Genomic DNA, 23562 nt, shown 5'->3' on the forward strand with positions numbered 1-23562 from the left:
TGTTCAGGATCTACCGCCACCACCACCGCGACCTCATGTTTACCCGGTTTATAATGAGAGGTTCTACAGGCTGACATGTCAGATGAGAAACATGGAGATGGAGCATTTTAGCGGGACAGTGGATGCTGTAGCTGCACACGATTGGAAGTTAGCCTTGCAGCGGAAGCTGGAGATTATTGAGTGTCCACCAGAGTTGTCGCTCAGATTGACTATGCAGTACCTTCGTGGAGATGCTCTTATATGGTGGGAGGGAATACGATTGAGCCATTTTGGGCCAGAGAGACTTACTTTCGCTGATTTCATTCGAGAGTTCGATAGGAAATACTTTCCGAAGGAAGCGATGGATAGGAAGAAGTGCGAGTTCGAGCATGTAAGCCAGGGAGAGATGTCTATCAGGGAGTATGAGGTTGTGTTCAACCAACTTCGCAGATTTGCAGGAGTGGGCATTTCAGAAGAAGACTTGATTAGAAAGTTTTTGAGTGGGATGCGAGTGGAAATTCGTAACAGGTGTCGCGTAGTCACTCACCACCGGTTGGGAGATTTGGTGGAGAAAGCTGCCGAGCAGGAGGCAGGCTTGGCGGAGGAGAAGGAACTCGCCAAAGCAGTTCATGTTAAGTCTGGAAAAGCTCCAGAGTCTCAAAGGAGAGCAGGGGACCCGTCGGGATTACCGATATGTCCTCGTTGCCATCGCAGTCACAGTGGGCAGTGTATGAGGTGTCTTACTTGCGGTAGGATTGGACACATTGCGAAGTTTTGTCGGGCTAGGCCATTGGATATGCCACCAGTCAGACATATTGCAGCACCAGCAGCACCAGCAGCGACACATGTTTGCTTTGGCTGTGGTCAGCCAGGTCACTTCATCAGAGATTGCCCAAGGAAGGGCAATGCGGCACTTCCACCACCACCAAAGCGTCTAGCCATCGCTCCACGTGTGTTTGCGGTTGGAGATCCTCAGGGAGCTGAGCCGATAGCAGGTATGTGTCTTTTCCATACTTGTTTGTGTTTGGGTATTTTGGCTCGTGGTTGTCACGTGTAGTTAGTAAAAATCTCGTGTAGGATCGGTTTTAGTTGGAGGAGAGTCAGCTTATACCTTATTCGACACTGGAGCCTCTCATAGTTTTGTGAGTCCGCGCTTAGTCCAGTCTTGGTCTTTTCGGGGTGTCTTTGAACCGAAGGCTAAGCAGATCCAGACTGCCGGCACGGAGAAGTTGGGAGCAGTTGGCATTCATCGCAATGTACCAGTTCTACTTGGAGGAGTCGAGTTGCTCGGAGATTTGACGGAGATGGAGATGAGCTCCTACGATGTTATACTTGGGATGGATTGGCTGTCGCGACATCGAGTAGTCTGGATTGTCCAAGAGCGAGAGTTAATATCCCTAGAGAAGAAGGGAAGATCATTTGCGAGGGATTCAGACGCACCAGGGAATTTCCATTGTCTCCATGTTGCGTGCAGAAGAGTTATTGGAAAGTGGAGCAGAGCGATTCTTGGCAACCATTTCGATGGTTAAGGAGGACGGTCAACAGAAGCTACATGATATACCAGTGGTCGCCGAGTACGAGGATGTTTTTGAGACTTTAAAAGGGCCACCACCAGCTAGAGCGGACGTTCTTACAATAGAAGTAGAGCCAGGAGCAGCACCAATTTCACGAGCTCCATACCGTCTCGCACCAACTGAGATGGCAGAGTTAAAGAAACAATTGGAGGAGCTATCTGATAAGGGGTTTATCAGGCCGAGCACGTCACCGTGGGGAGCACCAGTGTTGTTTGTGTAGAAGAAAGATGGGAGTTTCAGACTTTGTATAGATTACAGAGGTTTGAACAAAGTGACCATCAAGAATAAGTACCCGCTCCCGCGTATCGACGAGTTGTTGGACCAGTTGCAGGGAGCTTCATGGTTCTCTAAGATTGACTTGGCATCGGGATACCACCAGATTGCGATAGCTGAGGGAGATGTGCGGAAGACGGCATTCCGTACCCGTTATGGACATTACGAATTTGTGGTGATGCCATTTGGGTTGACGAACGCACCAGCCGCGTTCATGAAGCTTATGAATGATGTATTCCGTGAGCACTTAGATAAGTGTGTGATCGTTTTCATAGATGACATCTTGGTTTATTCTCGGAGTAGAGAGGAGCATGCTGAACATTTGCGAATTGTGTTGGGTAAGCTTCGGGAACATCAGTTATTTGCCAAGCTGAGTAAGTGTAGCTTTTGGCAGAAGAAGATTGGATTTTTGGGTCACGTGGTTTCGGAAGCAGGAGTTGCCGTAGATCAGGAGAAGATTAGCGCCATTTCAGAGTGGCCGACACCTAAGAATGCGACGGAGATCCGCAGTTTTCTCGGTTTGGCAGGATACTACAGAAAGTATGTCAAAAATTTTGCTAGCATTGCAAAGCCAATGACACGGCTAACAGGAAAAGACACCGAGTTTGATTGGACAGAGGAATGTTCGGGGAGTTTCACTGAGTTGAAGCGACAGCTGACCCATGCGCTAGTTTTGGTACTCCCGAGGCCAGGGGTACCATATGATGTTTACACTGATGCGTCAGGCACCGGATTGGGATGTGTACTGATGCAGGAAGGTCAGGTCATTGCCTATGCATCACGACAGTTGAGGCCTCACGAGACCAATTATCCTACTCATGATTTGGAGTTGGCAGCAGTTGTATTTGCATTAAAGATCTGGAGGTCATACTTGTATGGAGAGAAGGTGAAGATTTTCACGGACCACCAGAGTCTGAAGTACATATTTACGCAAACGGACTTGAATTTGAGGCAGCGTAGATGGATGGAGTTGTTAGCAGACTACAATTTGGAGATCACATATCACCCGGGAAAAGCCAATCATGTGGCGGATGCCTTGAGTAGGCGCAGAAGCGATATATCGGGAACCAAAGAGGTCCAGGAGCTTACTGGGACACTTGCTAGCCTAAGATTATGTGCAGTTACTGTAGAGGGAGAGTCAGTTGGCGCTGAGGCTCTAGAGCGGGCAGACTTACTATGGAGGATACGCAAAGCTCAGGATAGTGATGAAGCTTTGCGTAAGCAGATCGAGATGGAGAGTATTGGTTTTCATACAGCAACCAACGGGATGTTCATGTATCGAAACAGGATTTGTGTGCCCAATGATGAGTTGTTAAGAAAGGAGATATTACAGCAAGCACACCACTCGAGTTTCTCTATTCATCCAGGAAATACCAAGATGTATAGGGATCTGAAGCGATATTACCATTGGCCTGGTATGAAGAGAGATGTTGCTTCAACTGTATCGCAATGTCAGACGTGTCAGATGGTTAAAGCCGAGCATCAGGTTCCTAGCGGGTTATTACAAAACCTGCCATTACCGGAGTGGAAATGGGACATGGTAACTATGGATTTTGTGACGGGTTTGCCGACTACATCAGGAGGGAAGAATGCCATATGGGTAGTCGTGGATAGACTTACGAAGTCAGCCCATTTTCTAGCAGTTAAGAAGACAGACAGAGCTGATCAGCTAGCACAGACTTACATCAGCGAGATTGTAAGATTGCATGGAGTTCCGGTCAGCATTGTATCGGATCGGGATACAAAGTTCACGTCTGAGTTTTGGAGAGCCTTCCAGAAGGCGCTTGGGACGAAAGTTCATATGAGTACGGCTTATCACCCGCAAACAGATGGTCAGTCAGAGAGGACTATTCAGACTTTGGAGGATATGCTCAGAGCTTGTGTTTTAGATTGGGAAGGTAGTTGGGTGAAGTATCTACCTCTAGCCGAGTTTGCCTACAACAACAGCTATCATTCGAGTATTGGGATGGCACCATATGAGGCTCTATATGGTAGGCCTTGTCGCACACCACTTTGTTGGACGGAAGTGGGAGAGCAACGTGAGATAGAACCAGCCATGGTTCAAGAGACAGTCGAACAGGTTGAGATGCTCAAGATGCGGCTTAAGGAAGCCCATGACCGTCAGAAGAGTTATGCAGATAAACGGCGAAGAGATTTGGAGTTTCAAGTTGGCGACCTAGTATACCTGAAAATGAGGACATTTCAGGGAGGTTCTAAGACTCGGAAGCTAAAGAAGCTTAAACCAAGATATATGGGACCATATCCTATTTTGGAGTGGATTGGAGCAGTTGCTTACCGACTAAATTTATCAGGAGAGTTATCAGATTTCCATGACGTGTTTCATGTTTCCGTTTTGAGGAAAGTAGTGAGAGAGCCAGAGCTCATTTTGCAGCAACCACCTAGAAACCTTGGCAAAGGGTTACGTGGGTTGTGCCAGCCAGTAGAGATATTGGATCGCCAAGTGAAAGCAGATCGTGGAATGATGACCATGTTGATCAAGGTTCGTTGGGAGGGAGACGGAATTCAGGAGGATACCTGGGAGTCCGAGCCCCAAATGAGGATTGATTATCCAGAGCTGTTTCGGGATGTCATTGGAGAGTTTGGTGATGTGAATTCGGGGTCGAATTCCTTGTTAGTGGGGGAGAATTGTAATGACCCACCTCCACTATCCCCACTATCTCCACCATCTCCACCATCCCCACCACTCCCACCATCTCCACCATCCCCAACTTCTTTAAAGAGAAAGAGAGAGAGAGGGAGAGAGAGAGAGAGAGAGAAAGAGAGAGAGAAAGAGAGAGAAAGCTCACCTGAGCTCGTCGCCGGAGCAACCGTGTGCCGTGATCACGTTCAGCTTGCCACCACCGATAAACGCCCTAGGTAACCGCCGAAAACCGCATTTCTTAAGTTCATTTTCGTTTCCGTTTAGTAAATCATTTCTAATGCATGTCCGTTCGCCGCCGTTGACTTTCCGGTAAGCCGCCGCGTCGCCGCCGGCGACCGACACCAGTGACTCGCCAACTCGGCCGAGTCAACCCGGTGAGTCAACTCGGTGACTCGGTCAACCGGTGGTTTGACCGGTTTAAATCGATTTCGATTCGGTTAGGTTAAACCGGTCGGTTAAAATCAATTGGAAATCGGTTAGGGAAAACCGGATTAATTAATTAATTAATTAATTAATTAATTAAATAATTAATCTTTGACCAGCGAGTTGACTTTCCCGTAAATACCCGTTTTAAACCGTTCGAAAGGCGTTCTGACTCGAAATTTCGATCTGATTTCAGATTTGGAGTCCATTTGAGCAGCTGGAGTTCATAGATACCACCTCTTATTGTTGCTAAGGTGAGGGTCTATTCCCGAACTCCTCTTATTCGGCTTAGGACCTCGAATAAGTATAATTTATTTCTAATGTGTTCCGTCTGTGTGAAATCGAGTCTGTCATTGCTTGTTTAGTTTTAGGTTCTTTACATAAACCGGAACTAGGGGGTTAGAGGATTCAACATTGATTGTTTCACTTAATGTAAATTCTTAGCTAGGATTGTTTTTGTTTGGAGACGGATACAGAGTCGGACTGCTGTATGCCGGATTGTATGGAGGTCACGGCCAACTTTAGTCGACCGGTTGAGCTGTAGACTGGAAGTGTGGATAAATCGTCTACGGGCGTGTGTTACCGAGCACTTTTTCGGTGTGTGTATGAACCGAACACCTTTTCGGTAGTGTTTTGGCCTGTTAGTGGGCGGCGAGTGTGCACCTCGCTAGGACCATTGTTTGTTGCTTGAGTACTTTAGGTACTGTGTTTGACATGCATTAGAATTAAATTATATTTATTCGGAGTGCTATGTCCGGGTCCATGGACTTCGTGGTAGCATCCCATACCTCGCTGAGCGATTCCCCTGTCGCTCACCCCTCATTCTTTCCCCTTTTAGGTGAGACCGATGAGCAGGAGTGATTATCGGACCGGTGCTATTGGGCTTTTGGGCTTCTATCGCTTTTACCGCTTTTATCTTTATCGGGCCTTTAGGCCTTTGGACTTTTATCATTTATGTTATTTCTATTTCAGACTTTCAGTGTATATCGTATTTTATATTTCGGATGTTATCGATGTTGGGCTTTTAGGCCTTTTGGTACCGTATTGACTTTTATATTATATGAAGATTATTATTATTTGAGTTGTATTATTATTTTATTTCCGCTTTTATCAATTTATTATATTTCGAAAGTGGCGGGTGCCACAGGCATATGCATCCTCTCAGGTTGAGCAAAACAAGAGACTTCATATTCTGAATCTCCACCGGTAACTCATTCAAACTCGTGCAGCCTCCCAGATTCAAACTTCGAAGATTTTCAGCCTTTGATAATGCTGACAAGTCGAGCAACTTACGTGAGTAGCTCAGATCTACCCATTTCAACCGAGGTGTATCCTGTGATAATTCATCAGAGTTCAAACCGCCAGTTAGAAAAACTGCAGTAGTTACTTTAACCATCTAACTAGATTCTGACCCGGGTATACTTTTTGTTTTACATCTTTTTATTTTTTTTCTATTGGTAATTTAAATATAGGTCTAATGACATAAAGCATAATAAATAATATTTTAAGTAATGATAAAGATAAAAGAAATAATAGTTGGACCATACTTTTATCAATGGGTCACACTGCTATTTTAATAGAATAGATGGAAAAAAAATAACAGCAAGAAAATGGAGAGGGATAACACACCTTAACACCTTTCCAAATACGTTCAATCTTGCTGTAAGGCAACCTCAGGTCAACAAGATTTTCTGGTTTGAAGTCTAGTGGAATTTCTTCCAGCGGGAATTGCACCCAATGAAGACAACGCACCTCTTTCAAGGGGAATTTAATCCCATTGTAGAGGTATAATTTGCGGTTAGGTATACATTTCCGAGCACAACAAGAATCATATATCTTGAGGTATCGAAGATTGAGCATATTGATAAAAATCGAACTTTCCAAGTGGATGCTCTTCTTCAACTTTGACATGTCTAAGAAAATACCTCTTACATTATTAACCTTCTGATAGCAAATCAAAAGAGAACATGTTAAAGGAGCAAAGATGAAGTCTTAGTATAGTAGAAACGTACAGAATAGAAAAGAATGAATTGCTATTCTACGTTCACTACAAGAAAACAGCAAGGATACTGAGGGAAAAAATCGTCGGAATTTCGTCGGAATAACGTTATTCCGACGACATACCGACGAAACAAGTCCTCGGAAATAATTCCTCGGAATTTCTTCTTTCCTCGGAAATCCCTCGGAATTTTCCGACGGAATTCCGAGGAAACAAATTTCCGAGGAAATGCCGAGGATCACTAGTTTGTCGGAAATCTCCTCGGAATATACCGAGGGAGAACTTCGTCGGGATATTTCCTCGGAAGCTCATCGATCAATGCGTTTTTGGACATATATCCATCGATCGATCGGAATATACCGAGGGAATATTCCGAGGAACATGTCCCTCGGTATATACCGAGGATATACCGAGGAACATGTCCCTCGGTATATTCCGAGGAACCGGTCCCTCGGTATATTACGAACGTTTTTTTATAAACAGATCGATCGATGGATTTATGTCCAAAAACGCATCGATCAATCGAGTAAAAAATATAATTAATTTCCTCGGAATGTAAAAAATATTATTTTTTTTTTAAAATAAAATTTTTGAAATTTAAATTCGAAAATATAAAATTAAAACTAAAATTGAAATCATATTAATTAATATTCAAAGTTTCACAAATAGAAATAAAACATTTCGAGTTTTTGGAAAAAAAAAACTACGGGTCTGGCACGTCTGGGAACACGTCGTTCGGGTACATCCTCTGCATCATCTCCATCATTTGATGGTTCAGCCTCCTCTGTGCCTCATAGCCCGCCTGTTGAGCCGCCATCTGGGTCTCCAACAAAGGTATGCGATCATCCTTGTCCTTCAACTGAGCCGTAAGTACTTCTGGATCAACAAATGGCGGTGGTGCAGAAGAAGGAGGAACCGACCGGGTGCGACGACCCAAACCGACCAAACGTCCCTTCTTCTTTGGAACCGACTGAATAGAAAATAGCCAAATTTACAAATTTAAACCAAGAAATAAATGAATTGAACTTTAAAAAAAAAAAACTCACGGATTCAACGATTCCGTTGATTCGAAACCGGGACAAGTTGGTCGAAGCCGTCGAAGCGTCATCCTCGGTTTGAAGCTGAGACACTTCGTCTACCACCTGAGTTTGGACCAGGTCGACCACGTCCCTCACAAGACCGTCATCAATCTGGCCGGTCTTCTTGTTGGTATACGGCCTCCTCATTAGGGCGAGATCATCAACCGGCTCGCCATCATTTTCTTCTGCCTTGAAAAATAACATAAATTAAAAAAACATTAGAAATTAGAAGAAATGCACAATAAATTAAAATTCTGAAACTCAAATAATTGAAGAAAAAGCGGTTGAACTTACCATGCGATCTCCCAGAGTGGCAATAGATTGAGCACCCAAGTTATGCTTGTAGATGCCCTTCCCTTTACGGTCGCTCCTGCGGTTGGTGGAGTTGGTGGAAGAAGTTTCTTTCGTCTCTTCCTTATCCCAATGCGCACACAACTCCTTCCAGACCGTGTCGTTCATCGACTTTGGGACCTTTTAATAAAAAAAAAAGAAAATAGTTTAATAAATTAAAAAATAGTTTAATAAATTAAATCGAACCTTATTTATTTCCCACTTCTTCTTCCACTCGTGGATCTGCTTCCCATAGTTGTCCATAACTTTATGGACGAAGTGGTGATAGATAAAGAGCGTCTCATCGGAATTCCAGTTGAACTCTTGCTGAAAAAAAAACACAATTAGTAGAAAATTTATATTAAAGACTAAAAATATAAGTAAAAAATTAGAATACTTACCGCAAACTGACGAAACCACAGAACCTGCTTATCGGTAGGGAAGTGAGTGAAAGTCGGATGTCCCCTGTCGAGGGCCGATTACATCATACGGTTGATCCATGCGCTGATCCCGTTCCCGGATCAGTTGAACCTAATAAAAAGAACAAAAGGTTAATAATGAATCCAAATTTAAAGAAAAAAAAATGTTTAATTATCATGTTTGACCCCGTCCATGTGGATACGGAGTGAGATACGGAAGATGGTCACGACCCGGCTGTTGAACCAACTCCGCAACACTCATCACTCTCGAAGGACCCGGAGGATCAGGAGCGGATGCAGCAGCGGGAGCGAGAGGAGCAGGAGCGGGTGCAGCAGAGGAAGATGTATGGTTGGAGCTGTGGGGCGAAGGGGAATCCTGAAAATGGCTGGAATCCCGAGACTGGCTCCCCGTACCACCACGACCACGACGCTGTCGAGGCCGGGTCTGATCATCATGAGACCTGTAAATGAAAAAAATATATTTAATAAATACATAAATATATAAATTAATTTTTTTTTTTTAAATCCCAAATAATTTAATCACAAAAAAAGATTTATAGATATTAAAAATATTTAATAAATATATAAAAATAGTTCTAATAAACAAAAAATAGTTTTAATAAATAAAAAATAGTTTAATAATTAGAAAAAAAATACTTTTAATAATATATATATATATTAAAAATATTTTTAAATCCCAAATAATAGTTTTTAATCACAAAAAAAAATTTTATAGATATTAAAAATGTTTTGTAAAGTCCAAAAAATCGAATTTATATACAAAAAAGATTTTGTAAAATCCAATAAATCGAATTTATATAGAAAAATTGTTTTGTAAAATACAAAAATCGATTTTATATACAAAAATCGATTTTATAAATACAAAAAAATAAAAAAATTATAAAAAAATTCTAAATCAATTCAACAAAACAAATTATTCAACCAAATCGCAATTCTAAACCTATTATACAACCAAATCACAATCCTAACCAATCACCCTAACAAAAATCTATCAAAACTACACAAAAACCTAACAAATAGAACATAAGAGAGTGGGATAGGGTCCTTACATGATTTGTGTAAGAGAAGGGGGAGATTGCCGGAGATATCGTCGGATTTCAGGGGGAAATCGCCGGAGAGAAGAGAGGAGTCGCGCAGAGGAAGAAGAGAGAAATGGGAAAGAAGAAGGGGCTCGTGGTTATAAAACCTAGGGTCCGACGGACATTATCCGTCGGAATTCCGTCGGAATTCTAATTTCAATTTTCGCGAAATATTTGCCCGGTAAAATGAAAATATTCCGAGGAAATTCCGACGGATAGTAAAATATCCGTCGGAATTTCCTCGGAATATTCCGAGGAAATCCCGAGGAACTAGTGTTTGGGGTTTCAAAACATCAATTTTTTTTTGCCGTATTTCATTTCTTATACAATTGTAATGCATACCATTGAGGATTCTTTGAATAGATGAGCATAAACCATGAAATAACAAATTTCAAAACTAATTGAAAGTATTCCATTTACCGTTCATTAAAAGGTATAACTGTTTGTCTTATGTTGTGGGATTTCGTTCATACAATCGAAAAAGTGTTAATTATACGGTATGGAACAAATTTTTGACTTCATAATGAACGTAAGACACTTAATAAGGGTTATATAGGTGTTATTCAAACCGCAAAACGTTGTTTTCGGTTTAAAAACCCTATTTCCTCGGAATTCCGTCGGAATATTCCGAGGAAATTCCGAGGAACTAGTGTTTGGGGTTTCAATACGTCAATTTTTTTTTATAAATGGATCGATCGATGTATATATATCCAAAAACGCATCGATCGATCACTAAGATGGACCAAAGCGTAACAATGTGATCGATTGATTAGATTATCCCATCGATCGAACGAGAATCTCAAGCGTTCCTCGGAATGTCCTCGGAAAATCTCGTACGTTTTTTTATAAACGGATCGATCGATGTATATATATCCAAAAACGCATCGATCGATCACTAAGATGGACCAAAGCGTAACAATGTGATCGATCGATTTGACTATCCCATCAATCGATCGAGAATCTCAAACGTTCCTCGGAATGTCCTCGGAAAATCGTGTAAGTTTTTTTATAAACGGATCGATCGATGGATATATGTCCGAAAACGCATCGATCGATCACTAAGATGGACTAAAGCGTAACAATGTGATCGATCGATTTGACTATCCCATCGATCGATCGAGAATCTCAAACGTTCCTCGGAATGTCCTCGGAAAATCGTGTAAGTTTTTTTTAAACGCATCGATCGATTCGTGTTTTTACAAAAATGCATCGATCGATGCGTGTGCAGGGAACAGAATTATAAGGCAAAATCTGAACTTTTTGGATCAAAACCTCAGAACTCTTATCCCCTCCGATTTCCCTATAATTCGACCCCCCCCCTTTTCTCTCTCTATAATCATCCGATTTGAACAATTTTGGGCTCTATTCCCCTTGATTTTTCGAGCTCTACCTAATTCCCACACTCGTTTTCACCCTAAGACAGGTATAAGCCGGTTATCTAGTTCTCCAACAGCATCTACCGGAAAACGCTCATGTCCACCGACGTCTGGCGTCTTTTCTGCACCAAAATCTCTTAGTTGTATCTTCAAATCTTTCCCACAAATTTCCGGAGGTGGACTGTCAAACACCCTCTTGTTCTTCGTAAACAAATTCCTACTCCTACGATATGGATGATCAGGTGGTAGGAATCTCCTGTGACAGTCAAACCAACACGTTTTCCTTCCGTGTTTTAGTTGGAAAGCATCAGTGTTATCTTGACAATATGGACATGATAGCCTTCCATGCGTTGTCCATCCAGACAACATACCATATGCTGGAAAATCACTTATTGTCCACATTAGTACTGCCCGCATTTGAAAGTTTTCTTTACACGAAACATCGTATGTTTCAGCACCTTGAGCCCATAGTTGTTGCAACTCATATATTAGTGGCTGAAGAAACACATCAAGTGATCTCTTAGGATGCTCTGGTCCGGGAACGAGAATCGAGAGAAACAAAAACTCTCGTCGCAAGCACAAGTTTGGGGGTAGGTTGTATGGTGTAAGAATGACGGGCCATAGAGAATATTGTCTTCCACTCTTGCCAAACGGACTGAAACCATCAGTACATAATCCAAGGTAGACATTTCTTCTCTCATACGCAAAGTCGGGATACTTTGATTGGAAATGCTTCCACGCTTTTGCATCTGAAGGATGTTTGATCTCACCATCTGTTGAGTGCTCCGCATGCCATCTCATTGGTTGCGCTGTGCGTTCAGACAGATACAACCTCTGCAACCTTTCCATCAAAGGTAAATACCACATCCTTTTATATGGCACTGGAACTCTTCCACTCGTATCTTTATAACGAGGCTTTCCACAAAATTTGCATGTAACCCGCTGTTCATCCGCCCTCCAATAAATCATGCAGTTGTCGCTGCATACATCTATTACCTGATACGATAAACCAAGACCAGCTACGAGTTTCTGAACCTCGTAGTATGAACCAGGAGCTACATTATCCTCGGGCAGAATACCTTTTACAAAATCAGCAATCGCATCCACACAGTCTTCAGCCAAATTATAATCTGTTTTAATGTCCATCAATCTTGTAGCAGATGATAAAGCTGAATGACCATCTCTGCAACCTTCGTACAATGGTTGCTTTCCAGCATCCAACATATCATAAAATCTCCTAGCTTGTGCATTGGGTAAATCTTCCCCTCTAAAATGATCATTTACCATCTGCTCAGTACCTACACCATAATCTACATCCGTTCTAATTGGTTCTTCTAATCTAACCGCTGGCTGAGGTTCGCTAGTACTACCATGTTCATAATCAGTTTCCCCATGATGATACCAAATTTTGTAACTTCGTGTAAACCCACTCAAATATAGATGAGTCCAAACATCCGACTCTTTAATAACCTTTCTATTTTTACAATTAGAGCAAGGACATCTTAACATACCTGTTTTTGCTTCCGGTTGTCGGTGAACTAACCCCATGAATTCGGTTATACCTCGTTGGTATTCTTCTGTAAGCAATCTCGTGTTCGGATCCAAATGAGGTCGATCGATCCAAGAATGAAAATAATTTGAAGAAGACATATTTTTTATGAATCAAATTCGTGTGTAAATAGAGTAAGAGGGAGGATGAAGATATGGAGTGAATGAAGAGGAAGAGGAGTGCTTGTATTTATAGTTTAAATCATGCCGACAGACCGAGGAAATTCCGACGGAATTCCGACGGAAAAGGCCAGTTCGTCGGAATTTCCTCGGAATTTTGTAAAATCCCCCAACGGTTCTCCAACGGCTATAATATTTCCTCGGAATTAATCGGTTTTTTTTCGAGGAACACATTTTTCCTCGGAATTTCCTCGGAATATTCCGACGGATTGATATTTCCTCGGAATTCCGTCGGTATATTCCGAGGAAATTCCGAGGAAACCCAATTTTGTGTTTCCTCGGAATTTCCTCGGAAATTCCTCGGGATATTCCGAGGATTTCATTTTCCGTCGGAATGTCCGTCAGAATACCGTTGTTTTCTTGTAGTGGTTATTTCACTTAATAGTGCTTTTTCTTAGTAGTGGAAAGAAAATACACTGTCAATCATTAAGATTTGCAGATGCTGATTACTCTCAAAGTTGGTTTCAGATAGGGCAACAATAATTGTCCTCATTTTTTTTTTGGAATATATAATAATTGTCCTTATTTCCTAGAATAAAAATATACTTACTGATTTTTTCATTGTTTTTGACTTGTTGATGAAATCTTCGTAGTTCCAAAGCCTAAGCCAACGAGGAGAACCAAGGTCCTTGCCAAACGTATACATCATATCATTCATAATTATTCGGCTGTCAGATATTGTAATCAGGAACTTGTTGGCGAGATCTCTTACTTCACTCACAGTATCAATGGAGTCAGGATCTCCTGAATCTAGTAAACTCCTAACAAAATATTCATCCTCTGAGTTGAAGAAACACGCTATGTCTAGAAACACATCTTTCTGCCGCTCATTAAGTTGATCAGTAGAAAATCTCCACACATCTTGGAACATCATATTGGAGCTTGTCAGTGTTGCCAATTTATGTTCCCAGTGATCCCGGTCTTTCCCACGAAGTTCCCTACCAAGTAAACTGAGAGCAAGTGGGTGTCCTCGAGCGTAATCCACAAACTTTCTAGAGAGCGTCAGGAAGGTATTGGTGGAACTGCGGATTTTATCATCGAAGACATGATAATTAAAGAGCTGAAAGGCCTCTCTATCATTCAATACCGGTACTACATAAGTATCATGAGCACATCCATCAAGCAATGACTTGTCACATGTTGAAATAACAATCTTGCTTCCCTTCTTAATCCAACCAAGGTTACCGAGAAGAAACTATAATTGTTTCTTGTCGCTCAAGTCATCAAGAACAACAAAAACTTTAGTATGAAGCAATGTATCCTTCACAGATTCATGCGTTGTCTTGTCACTTATCAATGGAAACTTTCCCTCTATTAAAACTTCCAGAAGAGTCTTTCGCAGCCACACTGGTCCATAGTCGTTTGACTTCTTACGGATATTTAGAAGAGGCACACAGCGTATAAACTGGCTGTTCCACTTCTGGTGCAGCATCACTGCGAGAGTGGTTTTACCAATACCAGGCATTCCAACAACTCCAATAATGCGAGTTTTGTCGCAGTCAAACTCTAACTTCTTCTCCAATTGCTCCATGTGATGTTCCATTCCAAAGAGGTGCTGCTTGTTCTGATAAGTTTTATGCTTTTCACCTGTCCCTATGGGCAATCCAGTACTTTTTCCTCTCTCTGTCGAAGGAAAGAGAGATGGATTTTCTCCTTCCCACAGAGAAACTCTCTTTAGGACTTCATTGACGGCAAAAGTGATGAACTCGGTCTCAGAACTGCCAAACCGTTCAGAAAAAAAAAAAAACTGGATTCAATCTAATAATTTCAGCAAGAAAGAATTCAGGAATATATTATAATCTTAGTTACCTGTGCTCCTTCAAATAGATCCCCTCCATGGACGCAACAGACTCCAAAGCTTCCTTCCAGCTAACGATATGGCTATCCCGATTAATACGCCACAAATTCCAAAATTTAACCCCGAAATCACCCTTTAGTTGTGTAACCTCCCATAGCTCCACTTTGTAGAAGATTGGAATGACTAATAGTTTCCCTCTTTCCATAAGTTCTTTGATCTTCAGCAGCTCGTTTAAGCACCAACTTGATTCTGCGTACCCGCTCGAGAAGATTACCAGTGCGATCCTCGACTCCTTAATCCCATTCACAAGAAGTTCTGTAAGATCTCCACGCGGCAACTCATCAACATCTATATAGACTCCATCCTTTTTCAAGGCCTCGCCAACAAAGCCATGACGCAGGTCGTCTCCCCAGAAATTGATGAACATTTTATGCTCTGGCAATGGCTTCGCCATGGTAGAGCTTTCAGTTACATTTTCTTGCTTCTTTTCACCAACGACTGGTTCAACTCTCTTGTTCTCAACATAATTCTGTAAATTAAAGGTCACAACAGTGTTTCCTTCATAGTCAATGAAATTGTCATCCTTTCTGGGATTCACATCGTCATCTCTGCTTGAATTTGCTTCAGCTTCCTTTGAATTTATATCCCAGATAAAGTCGACCATACCACTGCCACAGGAGTGTAAGAGAAACAATAAGATCCTCCAATCGCGTAAGGCCTATTTAATGATAGTTTAGTCTCATCCTACGCTATATGTAAGTAAGAGGTTTCAATTAACCACAACGGTTGCAACACCTTTGCCAATTTTTCCTCTTGTCAATGTATAGGGAAAAACATGAAGAGAAAACAAAGCCGTAAAGTGATACCGCTATAAATCCAGTATAACTTAATCTTGTATGCATGACAGAATTTATTATTTCACAAATTTACTAACCATAGCGGGAGAGGTTCAAATTTACGTTTTCTAGACTTCAAAAGAAAAGAAAAAACATGCAGCAGTAAGTTTAGTTTTGGAGTTATCGAGCAAAGCTTTAGGAATCTTACCTGGTACCTTCTTATTTCGCTGAAGAAGAGTTGTAACCTAAGAGGAAATGAGTTTAGGAACAGCATATTGAAAGTTTTTAGAGGGTATAACATCTTCGTCAACGTTTGTTCTTGGCTAATTTCGAATCTGCCAATTATCGTTCACCTGCCCTTATCCTTTTTTTTGTTTTTTTACGACTACACTTGTTACATAAATATACAAGAAAATTAGTTGTTTACAAAGTTAAAATAAAATAATGAAGCTAGTTGGGAGTTTCTTTTTTTTTCTTGAATATAACTAGTTGCCGCTTTTCGAATCTACGAAAGTGGACGTTGAATCCGTCCCTTGGGACAACCGTAGCGCACCTCGACTGGACGAAAACTGATAAACACTTTGGTATTGAGGTTTTCTCTCAAAGGAACATCTCCTCCAACGCTCAATTTCTAAAGATAGGCCAATGTCCCACGTAACAAATTCATAGGAGTGATTAACTGAACGATCTCATATATAGACAGATAAACAATAACACGTTTGAATAGATTGTATTAACACCAAACACCAATACTTCCTTCAGAATGTCACAAGTTACAACAATAACAAAAACCCTACTTAACCCCCCCATTTGGTTGTTTCAGCAGGGAAGAGTTTCAGGTAGCTCCCGATGTCCTTAAAATTCAATTCCCCGATCCAATTTTCCAAGTCACTGCAACAACCAAAAAATATCTGAATCTCTTCTTTTAACCAAAATCATGCCCCAAAATTCCTTTTGATCAAAAGAGAAAAAGACAAAAATAGCACTAAATCAAGTTTATGTTCCCAAACTAGCGCTCAAGGTCAAAAGTCACAAAAATAGCACTTAATGTTTTATCAAAAGTCACAAACTTAGGGTTTAGAGTTAAAGGGTGGGGTTTAGGATTTAGGGTTTAAGGTTTAGGGTTTAGAGTTTAGGGTTTAGATTTTAGGGTTTAAAGTTTAGGATTTATGGTTTAGGGTTTAGAGTTGAGAAATGAAGTTTTGGGATAAGATTTCAAATTTTGAAAAATAAAAAAATTAAAATTTTCAAAGGATAAACTTAGAAAGATGCTATTTTGGTCATTTTAGTTTTTGAGTGCTATTTTTGTGATATAAACTTAGAAATGTGCTATTTTGAAAATTTGCCCATATCAAAACTTCTGAGCACTGACAAAGGTCTGTCGTCCTTATCCCCCTCAATACAACACGATTTGGAGTAAACTTTTAAGAATAGAGCATGCTTGAAGTTATCCGATCTTGTTCAAAACGTTGATAGGCTCTTCTAGTTCTCAGAAACAAGACAACACTTGAAGCTAGCCCAATCACCGACAAGCATCCCCACCACACAAACGTTAGGAAATAACAGTCTCGTCCCATACATATCACTGACTCCGTCTTTGACCCAGCCATGCTATGAGATTCATAGACCAGAGCAGCTAAGAAACCGTAGACCAATGATCCTATCGGTATGTTTGTGATGAGGATGTTGTGGTTAACCCCAACGCTGTTAGGTCCAGAAAGCTCAGATGTGATAGAAACTGCTGCTGCTAATATGAAACCAGAGCTTAGACCAATTAGAGCTGGTCCTGCTTGTAACGCCGACAAACTTCCTGATGATGCCAATAAGAAAAGAGCGATTGTGGTTGGTAAAAGAGCAACGGTTAGCCACCCTGTTCTAGCGAAATAAAACTTCCTGCACAATTCACATTGCAGTAACATCACAATCTTCTCAATGGTGCCAGAGGAGTAAAAAGGCTTGTGTTAGGGACTTACGCTCTGATATAGTCTGGTGTTGCTGAAAGCAATCGACCGAAGAATGAGAAGGACGAATAAAGTGTGACAAGAGTTGTTGTCTCGGAGCTTTGTCCTAAAGATTGTGCAATCTGTCCGAGGTTGTTGCTATAGACAAGTCCAATCGTGCCACCGCAAAAATATGCTACGTAGTAAAGCCAAAAATCTGATCTGCACAAGAGCAGATACAAAGGATGCTCTTCTCCAAGCATTCCAAGCTGATTTCTTGTAATGAGCTTACTGCAACAAGATCCGTTGTCATCTTCGATGAAACTCTTCTGATTAGGAGTAATGGCCGTTCGCACTACATCATCGTTTAGCAACTGATAGCCTTCGAGGCATTCCTTTATGTATCTCAAGCTCATCCACATCAACAAGAATGAAACCGGAACCTTCTAAACGGAAACTGGAGTGTACGTTGTGCAGATACCAATTACGAGCGTAGACAAGACCGGGAAGGCATAAAGGGAGAATCAAGAGAAGAATCGATCCACCAAAGAGGAGACGAGCTGAGGTCACATCAGAAGTCTTGGAACCAAAGAGAAGCAGATAAACACCGTTCAGAACAGCTAATATGTTAAGCAAGAGAAACATGAGAGAGTCCCTTCGAACTCCATCTGGTGGAAGAGGTTCAAGAGGCGGTTGGCGAAGAATAGGGATGAGAGCAGCGAAGGAGACGATAAGAGGTATAAGGGCGTTTAAGAGAAGGTATAGCTGTGTGGAGATAGGATTGATTGTGTTGTAAGCAAGAGTGTATAACGCAGCACTTACGCCGTTGAAGCTGGCTGTGAGGGAAAGCGCAAGTGATCTGTTTGCAGGGAAGTTTCTGATGCAGAGCACAAAGCAGACTGTGTTAAACCAACAGATACTTAGTCCAGCTAACAAGCAACACAGAAACACCTGCCACAAAATCACAAAAACATGCTTAAATCCCAAGATGTTTCTGAGACATTGTGATCAAGAATTATATAAAAATCCAAGAAAGTTAATCATTCCTCGAAAAAAATTTCAGAAATTAAAATATTTTATTGACCAGCTAAGTGGAAGATAAATAAAAAAACGGGAATCATTCAACCATAATACTCTTATCTTAAAATTCAATATATATATTTTTTTATCACATGACAAAGATCCTCCTATGTCTACTCAACAAAAACAAGAATAGTTCAGAATGCAAGAAAGTCAAATTTGTAAATGATTTTTGGCCACAGAGAGAAAAGAATAATACTATAAGAAACGAAGATCCGATCACAAGAAACTGAAGGTTCTCGAGATAGCCATCGTCAGATCCCACAGACAAAGCAGAAGCAAGCCAAAGAAAGTCACGTGCGACCAACCAGTCAAATGAAAATTCATTTCTAAACTACCATACTAGTCATCACCAACTCTTCTTCCAAACTTCCAAATTTTGATTTCATCTCATTTACAACCAGAAAAGAAAACATTTTTACATAGAAAATCAGAAGTGTGAATATACCAAACCTGGTCCTATGTACTTAGCGGTCTAATGCAGTAAAAAGTTTTTGCCCATAAACTAACCATAATATAAAAATCTCTTGATGTCTTCAAACTTTTTATATAAATTTTGGCGTTTAATGCTAGTACTTCGTGATGAAGTAAACTACTAAAAACACTAATCTGATTCAAAGAAATAGATATGATGATGTCAATAACTGAAAAACTGAATATAATTTTCAAAAATCAAGATTTAGCTATACACTCCTCATGAACTTTCTTGAAAGCATCAATCAAACTGATTCACCGATTAAACAAGATAGACAACAATAAGCTCAAGAAACTGAAATGTTGAGGAAATTATAATTACCCGAATGTACGGCAAAGAGATAACGTTAGTGATAACGAGCCACTGAATACCATAACCAACGAACCCCATTATCGCCGCCGCAAAGAGGACCGTCCAGAGAGGGAAGTACAGTAGCGCAAGTCCCGACGACCATCCGAAAACTTTGCCGAGATCCGAAGCGACGGCGAGATAGTTCAGCTGTACCTGTGAGATCCCTAGAACCGATTTCAAATCCGACGAGTACGTCGAGAAATCGAAATTCGTACCAGTGAAAGCTTGAATCCAGATCGTCGCCACTAGAATCATCCACTTCCTCGATTTTCCCGCCATCTCTTTCAAATCTCCTACGTTGGTTCCTAAATCTCCGGAGCTTTTTGCTTCTTTTTTGTGTTCTCTCGATACGATGTGTTTGGTAGTGTAAGTGAAGCTTTGCTCTCTAATGAAAAAACGAATCATAATCGTTTACGTGGCGGCATCGGTAGATGAGGTGTAAACCGGGTTGGAATTGATTTTATTTGGTTTGCTTTGTTTAATTGTAAGTTGGGCCCTTGAACCAATATGAATTTTCTTTTTGACGACGAACCAATATGATTTATTTTCATGATTGATAAGTTCACAGTGATTTGGATTTGGTATTAATGAATTCTGGTTTGCTTGGCTGCTTCTGTCGCGGCCATGAATTCTGCTTCGCATGAGGATAAAGCCATGGTCTCTTGTTTTTGTGAGTACCAAGAGATTGGACACTGATTTAAATAGAATATGTGCCCCGTGGTGCTTCTACCATCATCTTCATCGATATTATGACTCGAATCACTGTACCCTGTGAACTCGAGCTTGTCTGCACGTTTGAAAGTTAGACTGAGAGAGACAGTCCCTTTTAAGTACCATAGCACTTGTTTTAATGTCGCACCGTGAGAAGTCTTTGGATCATGCATGTAGTTACCAAGCAATCCGACACAGAAGTCTGACGGTTCCTCATTTAATAATAGTAGTAGACGCTCTCCTTCTTCTTCTGCAAGATATATATAATCATCTAAATATCTAGGTTTCTTACTGACTCTTGTTGATTTTCTCGTTGGCACTTCCTCGGTTGTGGTATCTTGTTCGTTGGTTGTTGGTAGTTCATTGATCTTGCTTACTTCTTCTTCTTCTTCATTATTAGTTTCTTCCTCTGCTTCGTCTGTGTTTTCTTCTATGCTCTGGTTACGATAGACACCGAATGTGACTCTGAATTGCCTTATTTCTCCACTTCCATGCAGTATTTTCTTCGAACACAACGTCTCAGCTTACTATGATTCTTCTGCTTGTAGTTTCGAGCACCCTATAAGCTTTTGAGCCAGGTTCGGTTCCTAAGTACACAAGGGTTTGGGATCTATCATCTAGCTTCTTCACGTTAGTTGCTTCGTTCTTGGTATATCCGATACATCCAAACACTTGTAAGTGTTTTATGCTAGGTTTTCTTCCTTTAAAAGCTTCATATGGGTTTTTATTCTCTAGGGGTTTCATTGCAACTCGGTTGATTATGTATGTAGAATGTTGTACAGCTTCTTCCCAAAGGTAATTTAGAACTTCCATGTGCTTAAGAATGCTTCTCATCATCTCTAACAAAGTTATGTGTTTCTTCTCTCCACAACTCCGTTTTTTTCTGGAGCGTATGGAGCTGTTAGGTTCCTTTGGATGCCAGATGTCTCGCAGAAAATAGTAAATTTCGAGCTGGTAAACTCGCCACCTCGATCAGTTTGAAATTTTTTTATTGTTGCTTTTGTTTCGTGCTCGGCTATAGCTTTGAACCGTTTGAAATTGTTAAAAGCTTCTCCCTTCTCTTTCAACAAGATAGACCACATGTAACCTGTGTGATCATCTATTAGCACGAAAATATATCGGTTTCCTCCTGCTGTGGACGGTGTTATCGGTCCACACAAGTCACCATGAACAAGCTCTAGTACTTCTGCAGCCCGGTAAGAGGTTGATTGTGAAAGGGTTGTCATGTTTGCTTGCCAAGCAAACATGACTCGCATGTTCCTCTTTCGACTTTGAGGATTGGTATGTGCCAATCACAAGCTCCTTCCCTATCATCCTCTTCATTTCATCCGCTCCCATGTGCCCTAGCCTGTCATGCCATCTTGTTGTTTTGTCTTGCATTCGAAGTTGTAAACACATTGTTTCATCTATTTCCATCAGCACTTTGTAGAGGCTATTTCATGATCTTGTTGCTCTTACAATCATGTTTCCATCTTTATCGTGAAGTGTAAGATAGTCTTATCTCATTCTCACATCGCATCCAGACTCTGTGGCTTGTCCTAGACTGATTATATTGCTCTTAAAATCAGGAATAAAGCATACATCGGCAAGGATTTTTCTTTCTCCGTTTTGACTGATAAAAAGAATGGATCCTATGGAATCAACAACGAATCTTACTTTTCCTGAGATTGTTTCATAAATTTTGTTGAAGTAGCTTCGGTTTCCAGTCATATGGTTGCTTGCTCCCATTTTCTAAGTACCAAATTCGATCTCCATCATTACTGGATTCAAACTATTTTGGTTTCACATTTCTTTCTTTAAGGTAGACAACTTCATGCATCATCAAACTTTCAGCTTCTTGCGTCTCATCCTCTTTATTCTCTGTCGCTTCTTGCAGTTTGAGCAATCTATCAGGACAGGCCGAGGCAAAGTGACCGGTTTTGTCACACCGAAAGCAGGTGATCTTGGATATATCTAATTGTTCCCAATACCTACATCGGCCTCTTCCTCTACCGTAATATCTACCCCCACGACCTCTTCCTTTCTATTCCTATGGTAGTCTCATTGAGATTTTGCCTCCATGTTTGCATACATAAGTTTTCTTTGATTCTCTTGAGTCTCATTTTCTTCATCGCATATACGTTCTTCATATGTCTTTAACTGCCCGATAATGTCTTCGAAGCAAGTAATTTTTAGGTTTAGGATTTGTTCCAAAGAAGCAACGATGTGATACTTCTTTCACGGTATACTTTGTAGAAATTTCTTAACAAGCTTAGAGTCATCCATGGTTTCTCCCAATGCATCCGATTTTGACGAGATCTCAGATAACTTGCGAATGAAGTCATCAATATTATCAGTATCCTTCATCTTTAATCTGTCAAATTCGGTCATTAGGGTTTGTTATCGAGCCTTTCTAACTCTGTCAGCTCCTACATGACGTGCCTTGATTACGTCCCAAACCTTTTTCGCTGTATCTAGGTCACCAACTTGAAGAATGAGAGTTTCCGGAATTGACTGCAACAGAAGAGCGGTTGCCATGTTGTCCTTGTCAGTTTCGTTCGACTCATTCTCTACTACCTCCCATACTTTGTGAACCTTGAGTAAGATCTTCATTCAGATAGTCCATACCGTATAGTTCGTTGTGGTAAGCATCGGACAGATGATTGATGAGGACCCTCCATCCTTCTTCGTCGCAGTTGTTGTTGTGTCTCCCATAGTTTATCGGAAAAAAATTGTTTGCTCTGATACAAAATATTGAGTTTAAGGATTGTATATGATCACAAAATAACAAAGAATCATTCTCTTTATTAATTTCTTAAGGAGAATATCTCAAAACCTTAAACTCCATCAAACACAATCTCTAAAACTCATAAGTTCATGCTACAACTCAGCATCTTCTTATATAGAGAATAAAGTTCCTAAACCACTAGTAAAACTGTTATCCTAAACATATCTCGATTAGGATTAGTGTAACTTGGTTCCCAAGTTAACTTCAAATCCATCTCCAACGAGATTAACTAATCAAGACTTAGGGTCTAGAGTTAAGTTGTGGGGTTTTGAAGGTCGGATTTCAAATTAAAAATATATATATTAAAAATTTCAAAATAAAAAAAGTCATTTCGATCATTTTTAAGGCTATTTCGGTGACAAAAAAAAAACTTTTTAAAAAAAAAACTATTTGAGAGAATTGCCCTGAACAAAAACATAAAAAAAGATTATTGTTAGTCTTTTTTTTCCTTAACAAAAATGGCGGTTAGTTACACGAACAATATGGCTATATGTCGACATAAAAGTAATATATTCAAAACTATACAAACTATATGAATCATGTAACAACATTCTTTAACTAATATGTGTTATTTTAGTAATACCATTAACATAATTCTAATAGCCATAACAGTAAAATGGATTTGTAGCATGACAATTTATGATGATGTTTTGACATGTCAT

At 40.5% G+C, this 23562-nt stretch overlaps 1 protein-coding gene and 1 pseudogene across 1 annotated transcript; both read right to left on the minus strand.

Moving 5' to 3' along the window:
- Positions 1-13471: 13471 nt before the first annotated feature.
- LOC125582424 (disease resistance protein LAZ5-like) lies at positions 13472-15404 on the minus strand. The gene is made up of 3 exons (XM_048749116.1): positions 14752-15404; positions 14183-14660; positions 13472-14137 (listed from the first exon to the last, which is right to left on the minus strand). The coding sequence occupies exons 1-3, from the start codon at positions 15402-15404 to the stop codon at positions 13472-13474; spliced, it is 1797 nt and encodes a 598-aa protein (XP_048605073.1).
- An 876-nt stretch (positions 15405-16280) lies between these two features.
- LOC106425488 lies at positions 16281-20021 on the minus strand (annotated as a pseudogene).
- Between the last annotated feature and the right edge of the window lie 3541 nt (positions 20022-23562).

This window comes from Brassica napus, chromosome C2 (assembly GCF_020379485.1).
Source record: "Brassica napus cultivar Da-Ae chromosome C2, Da-Ae, whole genome shotgun sequence".
Lineage (NCBI taxonomy): Eukaryota > Viridiplantae > Streptophyta > Magnoliopsida > Brassicales > Brassicaceae > Brassica > Brassica napus.

Bases quoted from the DNA above. Each gene is read 5' to 3' on its own strand.
- LOC125582424 (XM_048749116.1), bottom strand. From the start codon at position 15,404: ATGGTCGACTTTATCTGGGATATAAATTCAAAGGAAGCTGAAGCAAAT. The intron at 14,661-14,751 runs GTAACTAAGATT...ACGGTTTGGCAG, and splicing joins ATCTATTTGAAGGAGCACAG to TTCTGAGACCGAGTTCATCA. The intron at 14,138-14,182 runs GTTTTTGTTGTT...AAACAATTATAG, and splicing joins ATACATTGCTTCATACTAAA to TTTCTTCTCGGTAACCTTGG.